Source organism: Hemitrygon akajei, chromosome 7 (assembly GCF_048418815.1).
Source record: "Hemitrygon akajei chromosome 7, sHemAka1.3, whole genome shotgun sequence".
Taxonomy (NCBI): domain Eukaryota; kingdom Metazoa; phylum Chordata; class Chondrichthyes; order Myliobatiformes; family Dasyatidae; genus Hemitrygon; species Hemitrygon akajei.
Window position 1 is genome coordinate 70,243,107 of NC_133130.1, and position 16,360 is coordinate 70,259,466.

At 39.6% G+C, this 16,360-nt stretch overlaps 1 protein-coding gene across 2 annotated transcripts in view; it reads left to right on the forward strand.

Annotated features, from left to right (window-relative positions):
- LOC140730541 (synaptojanin-2-like) overlaps window positions 1-15,805 on the forward strand; it is a 113,655-nt gene extending 97,850 nt beyond the window's left edge. Inside the window, exons 19-28 of one of the 2 annotated variants that reach the window (XM_073051146.1) lie at window positions 6,283-6,504; window positions 7,332-7,410; window positions 8,771-8,939; window positions 10,852-11,007; window positions 11,097-11,219; window positions 11,307-11,422; window positions 12,243-12,305; window positions 13,217-13,325; window positions 13,431-13,522; window positions 14,688-15,805. In XM_073051146.1, coding sequence (XP_072907247.1) covers window positions 6,283-6,504; window positions 7,332-7,410; window positions 8,771-8,939; window positions 10,852-11,007; window positions 11,097-11,219; window positions 11,307-11,422; window positions 12,243-12,305; window positions 13,217-13,325; window positions 13,431-13,522; window positions 14,688-15,305 — 1,747 coding nt within the window. In that variant the 3' untranslated portion in view covers window positions 15,306-15,805. The remainder of the gene's footprint in view (window positions 1-6,282; window positions 6,505-7,331; window positions 7,411-8,770; window positions 8,940-10,851; window positions 11,008-11,096; window positions 11,220-11,306; window positions 11,423-12,242; window positions 12,306-13,216; window positions 13,326-13,430; window positions 13,523-14,687) is intronic. The other variant, XM_073051147.1, reaches the window with a different exon arrangement.
- Window positions 15,806-16,360: the final 555 nt, after the last annotated feature.

The following is a 16,360-nucleotide window of genomic DNA, read 5'->3' on the forward strand; positions in this document are numbered from 1 at the left end:
TTTAAATGATTGGTCATGGGAGGCTGTGTATAAAAGGGTTAAATGGATTGTGCTGAAAATTAAAAGCATAAATGAATAATGGTGCAGAATTACTTGCCTGCCACAAGGTGTCACCAGCGTGTTTGTCAAACGTTGGATCATCGCTAGAAATTCCTTTGGGCACTGCGCACGGTACAAATACACTACTGAAAATTGACTGAGTGCTCTCCATGTTTGTGAAGCAACACACAGTGACACTCTCAACAACTGAAACACCTAGACTGGAGTCTGCTCCTGACCATTCCCCACCCCCTCCCAATCACAATTCCAGCCAATTATTATTTATTATTTTATTTTTAGTGATACAGCAAGGAGTAGGTCCTTATGACCCTTCGAGCCATGCTGCCTAACAACCCCCAACGATTAACCCAAACCTAATCACAGGACAATTTACAATGACCGATTAACCTACCTTGTCCTCTTTTATTCTGTGTGAAGAAACCAGAGAAACCCCACGCATCTACAGGGAGGATGTACAGAGACTTCTTAGAGATCAACACCAGAACTCAACTCCAAACTCCAGGACGCCCCAAGCTGTAATGGCATCACGTTAACAGATATGTTACCGTGGCACCCGCACCCACATCTATAATATCCCTATTCCCTGGCCTGATAGGATTCCATCTCCACTTGATTCCCATTAAGAATAGAAATGAGGAGGAATTTCTTTAGCCAGAGAGAGGGTGGTGAATTTGGAATTCATTGCTACAGACAGTTGTGGAGGCCAAGTCATTGGATATATTTAAAGTGGAGGTTGATTGGTTTTTGATTAATAAGGGTGTCATAGATTATGTGGTGAAGGCAGGAGAATGGGGTTGAGAGGGAAAATAAATCAGCCAAGATCAAATAGCAGAGCAGACACGATGGGTTAAATACCCTAATACCATCCCTATGATCTCTGCTAAATGCCTATTCAAGTTTCCCTCATGAGTCATAGCCAGACTAGGTGCTGTACTGTAGGAAGAGGTGTACAGCTCCTGTTCTGTCTTGTGTAATACCCTGAACAAAGTATTGGTGAGCAGCTCCATTTTAATAGGCCATACAGTTTTATGGTACATGTCATTATTTTATATCAAAAAAGCATATGTGGGCATGTATTTCTACTTGTCCCTAAATTTGTTTTGTAATATAATTTTTATTATACTTTTAATAACCAAATTTACTAATATGTGATGCTGTTGATGCAGTCTGCTGTCTCAAGGTGGTGTTGTAGCTCTACCAGATCCTTTAACAATGCCACAATTCCAGCAGTTATACGAAGCCCTGCTTATAATACCAGTTGAACATTAAACTTTGGTATTATATAATATTTTTATTACAATTTCATTTTATTTTAGTCAAACTTTCCATCCAGTTTAAGAAATTTGTAAATTGCTTATAATATTTTGAAGTTGATCAGATGAAGCATCCATTTATTCCACCATAATGAAGCTACTGTAGCTAAATCTGATGTGTGTATTTATTAATTGGAACTTATTCAGGCAACAATTGAGAAAGAGGAAAAGCTTCTCTACACTAGATTTGTTGTTGGAACATATTTAGTTATGTTGTTGTGTGGAATCACAGTCTGAAAAGCCAAGACCTACGTTGTATGTTTTGGCAGACTGCACATTTTTGTACCTCCTCGTCATAAATAGGTAGTTTTTCCATTGCATGTAAAGAATTGATTGTCCTGTAATTAGAATTCATGATTCTAAATGACCCATTATATTTTGGAAAACTTAATTTCCATTTTCTTATTTACATAGTGTTGCCTTTGAAGTACTATCGATTGCTGAATTAAAGTACTTTACGTGATACCTCTGGGAAAAGCAGGTCAGCCAGCACAGCTGTCCTTCCAGTGATTTACTGTATATTTGCAAAACCCCAACTATGGTTTTACTCTTAGTGGAACCTCTCTTCCTTATTTTGTTCTGTTGAAGAAATATATTTGTTTTTCGTCCACCATCAATTTTAGCAGCACATTTCTTTGAAAGCATTGATCAGACTACATGTATGAGAAGTGGTGTGTGAGAATATCACTGTATTGGTAAGTTGTGGGAGTGCCAGCTTTCTATTGGTACAGATTTCTTTCAGGCATAGCATGGACTCCAGAACGTAATGAGATTACAAATGTTTAGGTCATTGTTCACAGGAGCAGTGCATCTCAGTCTCACTCTGTTCCAACGCTTGCACTGTCTAGTTTATAAAACTAAGTCTGGCTGCAACTGACTGTTATACTGAAGGCAGCGGGCAATGTAACTTTCGCAATAAGAATCTGATCGAACTTGTGTAGTGGTGTTTACAATGGGTAACTCGACTTTGCAGATCTTGTTTTGGGCAGATACAGAGCCAAGGTGGATGAGGGTACTTGGGAGGCAGTGCGAGTAGAAGAGTTTATTCTTGGCATTTGTAAGACTCCCTCCATATTGGACTCAACCCTCCCACACACTTTATTTTTTTGTTACCCTTGGGATGGTGAACTGGAGCAGTCCTTCTGATGAAGCTGCTCCCACAGTCCTGCTGAGTGGGGAGTTCATGGATGCAGAAATGATGAAGAGTCGGTGGGATGTTTCTCAGTTGGGGAGGTGTACTCTGGTGACAGACCTGCAGGTGGGTAGTTAGATATTTGCTGTCCTTTTCACCTTTGGTGGTTGGGTTCATGGTTTTGAGAAGTGCTGTTAGTCTAGCTGAGGTGACTGCACTGTAATTTGCAGTACAGAGATGGAGGGGAATGCATGTTTAGGGTGTTTGATGAGGTACTAGTCCAGAGTAGCTGTGCCCTGCATAATTTTGAATCCTGTCTGGTTGCTGGAGCTGCGTTGCCCAGGCGAGTGGAGTGTTCTCCGTCAACTCTTCACTTAATGTCATGTAGATTGCACAAAGGTTTTGGGATGTCAGGGTCTCAGTTTCTGATCTCTCAGCAACAGAAATTATGTCAGTGATGCAATTATGTTTCTGATCAGTGGTGAAACCTCCTCCCCAGGAACTGTGATAAATAGCAACTCAGTGATGTTTTTCCCATGGAATGCTAAGGATAGATGGCTAGACCCAGCCTTGGTGCTAATGACCATTGCATAGAACTTTGGTGGAGTGAATCAAGAAAAATCTGCTGGAGGAACTCAGCAGGTCAAGCAGCAATTGTAAGAAGAAAGGAATTATTAATCTTTTGTGTTGGCAACCCTGCACCTAGACTTCAGATTCCTGTGCCCCTTTCGTGGAGTGAAAGTTGTTCAGGATTTGGTGAATACAGGCATGGATTGTGCAAATTGAAGTGGTATTGTGAATGGAATTGATTGTAGTGCACAGATCCCTACTTCTGACCTCTGCTGCAAGGAAGGTTGATGAAGCAGTTGAAGATGGTTGGGCCTTGCGTACTGTCCTGAGGAACTCCTATACTGATGTCATGGGGGTGGGATCATTGACCTCCACCAAACATCACCTTTCTTTGTCTGAGGTATGACTTCAACCCCTGGACGCCTGTTGACTTCAATGTTCCCGTGGCTCCTTGATGCCACACTTTGTCAAATGCTGCCTTGCCATCAAAGAAAGTTGTTTTCAGCTTGTCTCTGGAATTCAGTTCATTGGTCCGTGTTTGAACCGAGGTTGAGATGACTGGTTATCTGGGTTCAGGGTATCAATGAGCAAGTGCTGCTTATAGCCATTGTTGATGTCTGCCATCACCTTGCTGATATTGGGAGCACACTGACAGGGCCATATCTTGTTTATTTTTTGTGAGAGGGACATGAGATTTTTTTTCCAAGTTAGGGTAAATTTCTTAGCATTGGTTATCAGTGCCTTCTTTCCCTTCCTTCCCACTCCTTTGGGCAGTTCACTGCATGGCTGAAAAGGAGGCCTCTCGGTCAGGCTGGCTATTGAGCAGAGAAGCTGCCAGGCAAAAACAAAAGGATGTGTTGGAGTTAAACTGCAGTGTGTGCAGGTACACATGGACTCCTGTTGTCATGGGAGGTAGCCCTGTTTGCCAGCCCCTTGTAGTTGTCTCCTTTCATGTCTTGGCCTACATTACTATTACTGGAGAAGTGACAAAGGAGTTAGGAAGAGAAATTGGTGCTGTAGTATTTTTTAATGGTTCACATTCATTAAATCATTTTTGTAAAAGGACAGCACAGAAGCAAGCTCCTTGGCCCATCTATTCTGTGCTGAGTCATTTAAATGTTCTAGTCCCAAACTTCTTAAACATTGAAGTCAAGCTCACATGTCCCACTTGCACTGGTAGTTAATTCCACACTCTCATGACCCTCTGACTGAAGAAGTTGCCCTTCATGTTCCCTTAAACCTTTGCTTTTCATCCTTAGCTCATGACTTCCAGTTGTTGCCCCAACCTCAGTGGAAAAAGCCAGCTTGCATTTACCCTATCTGTACCCTTCATAACTTTGTATACCTCTATCCCTTGGAACATAGAAGATTGAGGGGAGATTTGATAAAGTCCTCACCTATTCAATCTTTCCTTATAACTCAGGTCCTTCAGTCCCAGCAACATCCTTGTAAATTTTCTCTTTTAAACTTGTTTACATCTTTCCTGAAGGTAGGTGACTAAAACTGCACACAACTCTCCAAATTAGGGCTCACCACTATCTTCTACAATTTCAACGTAACATCCCATCTCCTGCACTTAATACATTGATTCATGAAGGTCAAAGCATTCTTTATGACAGTATCCAACTGTGCCGCCACTTTCAATGAATTAACTACCTGTATTCCCAGATCCCTTTGTTCTACCACATTCCTCAGTGCCCTACCATTACTGTGTAAGACTATACTGGTTGGTCCTCCCAAAGTGCAGCACCTCACACTTGTCTGCATTAAATTCCATCTAGCATTTTTCAGCCCATTTTTCCAGCTGGTCCAGATCCCACTGCAAGCTCTAGTCTTCCTCGCTGTCTACTACACCCCCAATCTTGCTGCCATCTGCAAATTACTGATCCAGTTAACCACATTATCATCTAGATCATTAATATAGATGGCAAACAACAACGGACCCAGCAGCGATCCCTGTGACACTTCGCTAGTCACAGGCCTCCAGTCAGAGAGGCAACATTTAATTTTCTACCTCATCTTGAATGCCAAGTGACTGAACATTCCGGACCAACCTCCCATGTGGGGCGTTGTCAAACACCTTGCTGAAGTCCATGTGCTTGCATATGGTGTCACCAAGCAGACATCAAGGGCCAGTCGACAGATGATATTGCTGAGCTGAGGGTTTTGTCTGTATATATACTTGCATATTTTGTGTTGTATTTTTACTGGTGTTCTATATGGGTTTGTTGACTTCTATACATCATGCCACAGTGTTGTGGGGGTGGGGAGGAAGTGGGCCCCGGTTCTCTTATAAAGTGATTGTGATCTTGTGTGCGCTTACTGAATGTAACTCTTGGTAATGTGTCTTTGCACCTTGTCTCCATAGTAATGCTGTCTTGTTTGGCTGTATTCATGTATGGTTAAATGACAATTAAACTTGAATTGAAAGCCATGCTGACTATCCTCAATCAATCCATGTCTATCCAAGTACTTGTCTATCTGGTCTCTTCCAATAACTCGCCCACTACTGATATCCGACTCACCGGCCTGTAATTTCCTGGTTTATGTTTAGAGCCTTTCTTAAACAGCAGAACAACATTGGCTATCTCCAACTCCTCTGGTAGCTCACAGATATTTAGGTATCTCTGCATAGACCACTGCAATTTCTGTACTTGCCTCCCTCAGGGTTCAAAGGAACACCTTGTCATTATTCTATCCAGAGATCAGAGATTCTCTGTGATACTTAGAGTAAGTATAGAGATTGCTTATCTCCTAAATATGTAAAACTGCTTGAAACATCTGATAAATGTGAGGAGAGATGTGGTTTGATGATTATTTAACCTGTATATCAGCTGATAATCTGGGGACACTGGATCAGTCATCATTGAGATTAATACCAATGATGGCATTGAGATTCATCTTCAGCCACCTTCACAGATTTAGATTTTAACACTTATACAGGACAGGGCATGAATTTTATATGTACACTTTGGTTGATAAGATAAAATTATTGCTTTATTTCATGAAAGATGGTGCTAGTTATTTGTAATATTTCTTAGCATGCTGAGTTACTCTTATACAAAATGGTACATGTAACATATTGGAATAATAGCTAAACTACAAAAGAAATTTTAATGATATGCTGGAGTATTGTTATGTCCATGTCATTTGTAATATTATTTCATTTTGCTCAATTTTAAAACCCTCTTCACGCTTCAAACATAGGCCTGTGTTAGCTGTCTTTGAAGTGAATATTGAGGAAGTGGATATTCTTGCACGTGAACAAATACTCCAAGAAATTACATCTTCACAGGGACCATCCGATGCGACTGTGGTGGTGTGCCTTAAGGCACCAACCAAGGAACCAAAAGAGGAATTTCCAGATGACCTAAGGAATGAAATAATTTCTTACTTTCAGAGTTATGGCACTGTTATTGTGTTGGTGAGGTAAGTGTTATCTATCAACAAGAAATGGGTGTGAAAATGATATTGATTGGCTCGTTCTCGGACTCTCACTTATTGAAGTAAAGGCTGGAGCTTTTTTTCCTAGAGTGCAGGAGGCTGAGGGCTGACCTTAGAGAGGAATACAAACTCTACAGAAGTATTTAGAGGAGGTGAAAAGTCATGATCTTTTTCCCCAGGATAGGGGAGTCAAAAGGGAATAGATTTAAGATAGATAGGAGTCATTTAATGGGGAACCTGAGGGGGAAACCTTTTCAAAGCAAATGGTGCTGGATACATGGATCTAGTTGCCAGAGGAAGTACAGTAATTGGTGTGGGTACAAGTACAATGCTTAACAGATTTGGACAGGTACATGGATAGGAAAAGTTGAGGGGATATGGGTCATATGCAGGTAAATGTCACTAAGTCGGCATGGATGAGTTGGGCCAAATGGCCTTTTCTATGTTGTGTTGCTTTATGACTCTGAAGATAGATATTGGGGGAACACCAAACAGGATGATTGCTAAGTCTTTGGAAATAGCAACTTTTTTTTAATTGCATATCACAATGAAATATAAATAATGTCTGTAATGTTAAGTCAGCCAATTCACTTCGTTAATGCCTTTCTCACAAATTCCTGTTAAGTTCAATTTGCTACCAGACGTTGGAGCTGCAAGTCATGTTTTCTGCTTTCACTATTGTAATTGCAGCTGTGATTAAACTAAACCTAGCTCCAGGAAACTGAAATAAATTGCTGTAGATGATTAATGTGAATCACTTTACTGATCTTGATTTTTTGCCTCAGACGCTTGTGTGATTAACTTTCTCTTAGGTGTGATCGTGGACAGATGCTAGTGACTTTTCAGGATAGTCGCATGGCTTTGAAAGTTTTGGAGTTGGATGGAAAAAAGGTGAATTTACTTTTGTTGTAGCACAGTCACCATTGTGTGTTGATTTAAGATGCATTCTCAATGACAGTTGTGAACCTGCTGAGTCTGAGCAGAGAAGGACGATGGGGATGAAGTCAGAAAGTCTGATTGAATGTATTGGAAGAGAGATCTGTGTTTGTGTATGTCTGAGAGCGATTTTGTGGTCCTACTGATAACTGTTCGACTTTAACTCTGACTTGTATTCATTCACTGGGTTTATCTCCTTCTCAGCTTAGTTGCAGCCTATTGCCCTGCCTACACCCTCACTTACTGGTGTGTTCACAGCCTCTTTCCAGCCATATTGATCATTTTTCCCTTTACCCCATTGCCTTGATTATCCCATCACTCCTGAACATCCCTGCTAATATTTTACTGCAAGCACACAACTCCTCTCTAGCCACACTAATTATCTCTTCGCCATCATAATCTGAATCCATGTATCATCGTTCATGATACATGTCCTCACCACCACCACCACCATGTGTTGATAAATCTGTACAAGGCCCACAGTATGGTATATATGTCAATATTTAACAAAGCCTGGAAGTCTTGGTCCAGAGGTAAAGGTTTAGACCAGGGGTAGCCAACCTTTTACATTCCATGCATCAATTTTTTCACGCACGAGTTCTATAATAACATTTTTACAAGAATTGAATGGCGTTACAGGAGTTGTGTGGCGCATCTGAACTCGTGAGTGAAAAAAATTGACGCATGGAATGTGAGAGGTTGGCCACCCCTGGTTTAGACAGTTTTGTGTTAATGTAGGTCATGTCCAGGCAAAAGTAAAACAGTGTTTGACCTATTTCATTTGATCAAACACATGATGATTGGGAAAACTACACCTCCAGTAACATTACATCTCAGGAGGCCCAAGACAGGATGTTACTGGGAGGAATAGCAAGCTATCAGACAGCAGAATGAGGTATGTGCAGAGATGAGAGGGTGTTCTTGCAGGGCAGAGGAGAGCTAGATTTATTCCATACCCTCAAAATGGAGGCATTTCAAATCACAGATCTTGAATGATTCTTGCCCCTGGGAGAAGGAGAAAATCACTCTAGATCATTTAGATCAGATGATTTCGCTAAAAGGCCTCCTGTGCATTATATATGGAAAAGGGTGAATTCCAATGTAATTTTTGTTTGTGAAGATTGAATTCAAATTAAAGAAATTGCTACCCTTCGAATTGAATGAAAGATAATTTTTGTGACTGTGAGTGATGATGTTGAGAAGTTGTCATGTTCAACAGTGCTATTGGTAAGCTGGAATTCCCAGCTTTCTGAAAATACACAGCCATAACTGAACCATTACAGCAACCACAAAATCATGTTTTAATACCTTGCAGATTAATGGCAGAGTGATGAGTGTTAGACCTCGAACCAGGAACTGGCTGCATAATCTACATGAAGAACTTAATAGAAACAGAAACAGTATTGCTCCTTTGTCTCCAACTGCAAATTCGTGCTTGCTTGAAGAAAGTTTTGATTTCAGCAGTCTGGATTATGACACTGAAGGTAACATGGCGGCATGGATTTTCTGTAATATTTCTAACACACTGTTACAGAAAATTCAAAGTTGATGGATGTTGACCCTACATCTTGTCCATGCAGTGATTCATTTGTTAGCTTCTGTTGATTTGGGACCATGTTCCCTGATCTGTGTTACATAAATTTAATATTACCAGTAAGAGCCTTTACTGTAAACTCCTATGCTCTATTACTGTATCTACTTCAAGTTGATTGGGTTAGTTTTCTATGTCTTTTCTATTTGTTAGCAAGATGTTGTTGACAAATGGCCCATCATTAATGTCAATGACATTTCCCCACCTCAGTTTTCTTTGTTGACAGTTTGTTTTCCATGGATTAACACCTTCTTTTGAGTAACAAATGCAAATATGTAAATTATTCTTAGATAGTGAAGAATGAAGATGTATTATTATTTTGTTCACAGGTTTTATAGGATTTAACAGTCCACTCTTGTTAGCTGCATCTTCAAATCATAATTGTCAACCCATAGAACGTGATGTTTTAATACTTATATTATTCTTTTCCTCTGTCTATCAAAACTTAGTCCGTTTGGATGCTTGTGTGTTTTACCTTTTGAATCTCGTCCATCACGGAATGAGATCCTGGTTCTCTTCTAACTCAGCTCCTCATCAATGTTCCCTCTATTGTTATAACCATTGCTCAGAGAAAATTTTTATTTTATTTATTAAGATACAGTGTAGAATATGCCCTTTGAGCCATGCCATCCAGCATCCCCCAATATAACATTAACCTTAGCACAAGACAATTTACAATGACCAATTAGCCTACCAGCTAGTACAACTTTGGACTGTGGGAGAAAACTGGAGCACCTGAGGGAAACCCACACAGTCATTGGGAGAACATACAAACTCCTTACCAACTGCAGGGGGAATTGAACCCAGCTGGCTGGTACTGTAAGGCGTTGAGCTAACCACTTTGCTTTCAGGCCCTTAAGCGGTTTGTAAGAGGTGGAAGCTAATGGACGTTGCGCAGTAAGGGTAATTGTTGCTCTGTCTTCTGGATGTAGCAACTTGTCTGTGCTGAAGTGACAAATGTATTTCTTGATCTCCAGTCTTGATTTCTTGCCTGCTCACTGATTCACTTTCTGTCCCCTCCACAATTGATGGGGGTCATTCTCTCTGTTCCTGGCTACTAGATACAGCCCCTGTCTTTCTGCCTGGGTGCAGATCACTCTAAAAAGGTTTGAGACCTGCTGTTACTCGATAGGATCATCTTCATCCAACCTCTTGAGTTTGTTGGCTGTTTTTGCTTATCCCACACCCTTTCCATCACTGTATTGAACCTAGGAAATAAATTTCTTATCTAAACTAATGCCATTCTTAAAGCTTTTGAGGGTGAATGGATTATTATTGACGTGAAGCCATTGATGTTTGTGGAAAAAATGGCAACGTTTACTAAAAATTAATGTCTGAGAAAGTATGAAACTGACATATGATCAGACAAGGCAATACAAAACTATTGTACTGGAACATTTTACATGGGATCTGGTGTATTCTACCCAATCACTGAGAAACATCTCTACATTGATCAGAACAGTGACATACTCATGGTAGCTAATATGTGGGAGAGAGGAAATCTTCAGTGGTTAACGGTTTCTCCTTCCATAGATGCTGCCCAATCTGCCTGGTATCTCAATATTTTGATTTCAGCTTGTTATATAAAACAGTGGAAACTAGTGCATAGGGGAGTAAAATGAGCAAATTACCCAACTTTATCAGAAGTGAATGGAAAAGAAACTTGGGCATCTGATTTCCTTCTGATGAACGCTAGGATTATGCTGACTGTTGAATCTGAAAGAATGTGTGTATTAAGTTGTATGAAACTGTTTATACAACTGTTTGCTAACATAAACCAAAGATATGTCATTTCTGGTGCACAGGAGATATAGATGAAGACTTGGATGAAACTGTTCCTCAGCAATTGCTGACAGGACTGAACATGAACCACAAAACTGCACCAGAAGGATTTTCTGAAACTGGTGCTGAATTCTACTTGTCAAATAGACCACCTCATTCTGAAAAAGCTGAAGTGGATGGTATGTAACCACCTAAAGATAATGAATATGCATGCTGTGCTCTTTACGTCCAGAAAGCTCAGTATCTTTGATATTTTATGATATTGTAGATGATGAAGAATCTACCACAATAAATGAGAAACTGGTACCTGGTGAATTCCGACCACGAACAGCAAGCAGATCAATATCCGTACCTGACAGACCTCAGCCTCCACAACGACCTCCTCCTCCAAGTAAGAGCTGTTGCAGTTCAATAGCAACCATCAGCATCCGTTTTATTGATCCTGTATTTATCATTACATTAATTCTCTATTTTCCAGCTGTGCTAAGTTTGAAGAAATCTGCATCTGATATCTTGCATCCACGTGAAGAAAGTTGTTTTCAAGCCAGTGCCTTCAGTGCAGTGCAGAATCTTCCAACAACTGGTCAGCAGTCTGTAAGTAATAGAATTGAAATTCATAGACTGACAAGCTCTGGGAGGTCACCTGACCCAACAAACACATGTAGCGTCTTTGAAAAAGCTGTTCAATTTGTTTAGTCTTCTGATCTCTACTCAGTGTGAGTATATTCTGTTTTGTTGCACAGTCCAGATCATATGGCACCCACAAGGCAAATGGTGTCATCCTCTCTGTTTGAATGGGCGCTTCCATGTAGATGTCTTGAAAATGTTGTAACTGAACATTTCAGAATGAAGACACTACCTCAGAACTGTGAAGGAGAGAAGTTTGTGAAGCTGCAGGGAGGACAGGGATATCTCTGATAAGTTGTAAATAAGGCTATCTCATCAGTGTTTTCAGTGAAAGATTGTGAATGAAGAGAGAAGAAGTTGGAAGTGGTAACATGTTTTTGTAGATCATTTGAGAAATGTCTTTTCTTGAAATTTCTTCTCCATCCCTATTTGAATTGTGCAATTAATTAGTGAGCTGTGGTTTCAGACTAAATTGTAAAATGTTCACAGAGGCAGCTTTTCCTTGCTTCCCACATAATGAAAGTAGTTGCTGTAGGAATGACTGGGAGGAATATGTTCAGTTGAACAGTGTGTTGGTATCAGGATCTAAGCTGTAAAGGTACAATATACCCCTTTGAAGTTGTCCTATCAATTATGAGACTGTGGTTGATTACCATAGTGCTGAATGGACTATATTGCCTCTCGAAGGAAGGGGTGGGCACATCCAAGCCAATTTCAGGTCATGTGTCAACATGTAAATTTGGAAAATGGAAGGAGTTTAAGATAGTAAAGATGGTCTTGTGCTTAGGAAAGAAATGCCTCGAGAAGTCCTTTTGGGGAAAGAAGTTATGAAGAGAACAGATATCTGCAGGTATGATCAGAAAATTGGAATTTGCTAAAGATTTGGAATGTGTTAGAGATGGAAATGGGCAAGGGGTTGGTACTGAATGTGAATCTGGCAGAGATAGTCGTCGGTGGAGTTGGACGTTTGGAGGCTGATTACTGGAAAAGAATGAGGTTGGTAACAAATTGCAGGTTTTGTAAAGATCAGCAATGTGTCTACTTGGTGTTCACTCAGTGAGACTGAACTTGTGCTGAAGTGAATGTGAGAGCTGACAAATGTTAAAGATTGATCTTATAACAGGTGTAAGAGTGAGGTCATCTGCTTTCAGTGGGTCTCAATGTACATTCCTATACCATGCTGTTGATAAATGTGTGTCAAATTATTTTTCCATGCAGTGCTCACAAAATTTTTTTAAATGCTTTTTGAGGAGAGAAATGCAGCTCAGTCAGATATTGTTAAAAGTAATATTTCCAAAGTTTGCTTAAAAATGGAGAAATGCATAGTTACTGATAACTTCTCAGGATTGATCTAATAGTTTGATTTGTCACTGGGAGTGAAATGAAGTTTCAATGCGGTACTTATGAAAAATGGACATTCTAAGAAAACCCAGAAGCAAGTAGTTGTTGGGAGTTATGAAAACAATCACTAGTAATAATGTCACAAGAATAAAAATAATGATGACAAAAGAAAGCAGACAAGGTTGATGTACAATAGACTAGCGTGATGGTGAATCTGAGGAAATTAGATGTGTTGAAGTCAAAATCTCAAAGAAACTATAAGTAATCATTTGTAGTTTGACATGTTCTGAAGATTATTGGGTTGTCACAGAGTATATGGACCTGTTTCTGTGCTGTAGTGTTCTACAACTGAAGGATTACTCTACACAAAAATTAACCGCTCTATTTTCATGTGAGATTAAATGTAACTTTATTTAACAGTTATCACAAAGAACTGGAATAAGCAAACCCTACAACGTGAAGCAAATCAAAACAACATCTACAGAAGAAGCAGAACAGGCAATAAAGCATTTAATGGAGCTGAAATCTGGTGAGCTTGGTTAAATTTGTATGTACGTAACCAGCAAAGACATGCATTCCATTTCAGAAGTGGTATTTCTGAAAGTCTACTTTAAACCTTTCCCTCCAACTCCAGGTCACTTGCCAACCTCTTTGCTTTCAAAACCACCTGCATCAAATCAACAACGTGCTCCAAGTCCAGTCACTGAACAGTGGAAAGGTCAATTGGTGAGTTACATTCTGCACCATGCCTTTTTATGCTTTAAAGGGAATCATACAGTTTTTGGAAATGCTATTGTTAAAATATGCTACATGTATCACCAGAAAAAACTCTAAATATCATTGCTCACAGTATCATGTACCTGCCTCTCGATGTAACTTCCTCTGTTCATAAAAATGCTCCATTAAGACAATTATGTCCAACTACAAGTTTGTAGTGTGAGTTTCACTGCACGTAAATTTCCACTTCTGAAAGTCAGCAACTCACTACCTCATTCAAATTCAGCAACAACCATTGAAACATCAATGCCACCTCAAACAGATTATAACACTAAAGAAGCGTCCAGGCCCATTGAGGTGAGAGAGCAAAAACATTAATTCTTTTGCAAAGTACCACTATGTAGTTCTGCTGTTTCAGCAAGCTTGAAGGAAGTGATGTGAAGCTCAGAGTCAATCTATCCAAACACCTATTTCTGAGCAATTTATGTTACAAATTCTTCATCAGTGCTAAGACCCAAGGTAGGTTCCACTCCAGGGCAACTACAGATACAATCTCTCTCTTCACTGTTATTCTCTTCAATACCGGCTCCTGCCCCCCCCCCCAAGTGCAACACATGTGACACAACCTTTCAGTGCAACAAAAAAAAAATCAAGTTTCTACACAAAAATCCAATTATTGAAACCATATTCCGAACATTAGGGGCAGCATGGTGGTGTAGTGGTTAGCACAACACTTTACAGTACAGGCAACTTGGATTCAATTCCTACCACTGCCTGTAACCGTGTGGGTATCCTCTGGGTGCTCCAGTTTCCTCTCTCAGTCCAAGGTTGTACCAGTTGGTAGGTTAATTGTGCACTGTAAATTGTCCCGTGATTAAATTGGGGGTCATTGGGTGGCTCGAAGGGGCTATTCCATACAATATCTCAATAATAAATGAGCCTCTAGCAATGCACAGACCCAGCTGAATCTCTTTCCTATCCAATGTGTCTCCACTCTATCACAGACAAGTCATTTGAATTGCCATTATTATTTTTATCCAATAACAACCTCACCGCCAACTAAATTTCTCATTTGCAGCTGCAGCAACATAAAATGTTGCATCTTCATGACTGATCTAGTCTGATATACATTTGTATTGTATTTAATTTCTTTTACATAAATCTCTTTCCACAGGCTGCAAACAGTAAGGAAGGCAACAGGGGTACACTGACTTCAAAGTCTGGCCAAGTGGAACAATCATCATCGTTGCCTTCCTTAAAATCTTCAGGAGTGATCAAACAGATATCTGCTCGGTCAAAATGCAATCCCAAACAAGAGAAGCCGTGTATAACTGACATAACTTCACGTGAACTCAGTAATAGCCAAGGCACAAACTCAGAAGATGCAACCACTGCACCCGTTGCCCCTCCACGCCGAAAGAAGAATACACCTCCTGATCTTCAAGATGATCACAGTGTCCTCATAAAATCAATGAACAGTAATACCACTCACACTCTCCACCCTGTCTGTAGGTCAGGTCCTCCTAAAGTGTGCAACACCCATCCCTCACTGAGCAATCGCTGTAAGCTTCTGCAGAACACAAACCCTTCAGATTCCAACTGGTTGACAGACAACTCTAATCTTCTAGCCCAATCCAAAAATAAAAACGAACTTCAAACAAAACAAACCCCCTTCAACAAATTTATAAATGATACTGAAAGGAAAGCACATCCTGTTACAGCTTTTCAAAAAGGACACAAAGACTCATGTATTACCTCAGACAAGAATTATGTTTCTTCAAACAATTTGTAGCAGTCCATGACTAAAGGACCAACAAGACAATCACAGCTTCAGTCCTTTTAAAGACAATTTAATTCCATGTCACCTATATGGAAGCATTTTCTGATCAAGTTTCTTACAAAGAATATATTGACCAGATACATAGATGTACAGACTGAAGGAACAGTATAATCATAACATATTTTCACAAGAAAACTGAGAATATTTCTTTCATTAGTTTATTCTGTATATAGTTGCCAGAACATTCCTTTATATACTATTTATTCAAAGAGTTTACTAAATAGTTAGACAAATGCTAAAGTGACACAAGATCAATTCATACCAGCCTACAATTTGAAAAACATATTCATCTGGGAGTGATTTTCTCACACCACAGGGTACCACTGCACTAATGCTCCTTTAGGAACTCTACACAATAACAAACTTGAAAAAATGACAACTTTCATTTAGAATCACATCTCACAACAGCAACTTTACTCACTTTTCCTCTTAATCCTTGACCGAATTGAACACATTTATCTTTCACTTGAAAAATAACATATCTAAATGAGTTAACCTCTACAAATCACTTCAGTCAAACCTTGGATTCACTCACTACCTTTTGACAAAACACACCCCACAACATCAACTACATTGGGGGAATGCCTTCTGAAAAACAACTCAACAACATGTCCTGAAAGTCTATTCTGTTAATGCTTTTTTAATCTTCAATGTTTCAATGAGGAGATCTCACAATCTTCTCACGTGTAATGAGCATCAACTTACCTTCCTTCGGTGATAAGACAGCTGATATATCACGTCAATCAAGCTACAAGAATTTGTACAAACGCTTCCAAACTATACTCCTTAAAGTAGAATTAAAAACAACAGATAAGGTGCATTCACCCCAATTCTGCACAACAGTAAAGAATATTTTCCTAACTTCTAAACTCCATCCTCTTAGCAATACGCTCCTTAATTCCATTCCCCTTCTAATTATTTGTTTTAATCACACGTTTCCATATCTACATTACCTGCACCCTCCATATATCAAAACACATTTTAAAAAAGTACAACTTTGGTTTGTA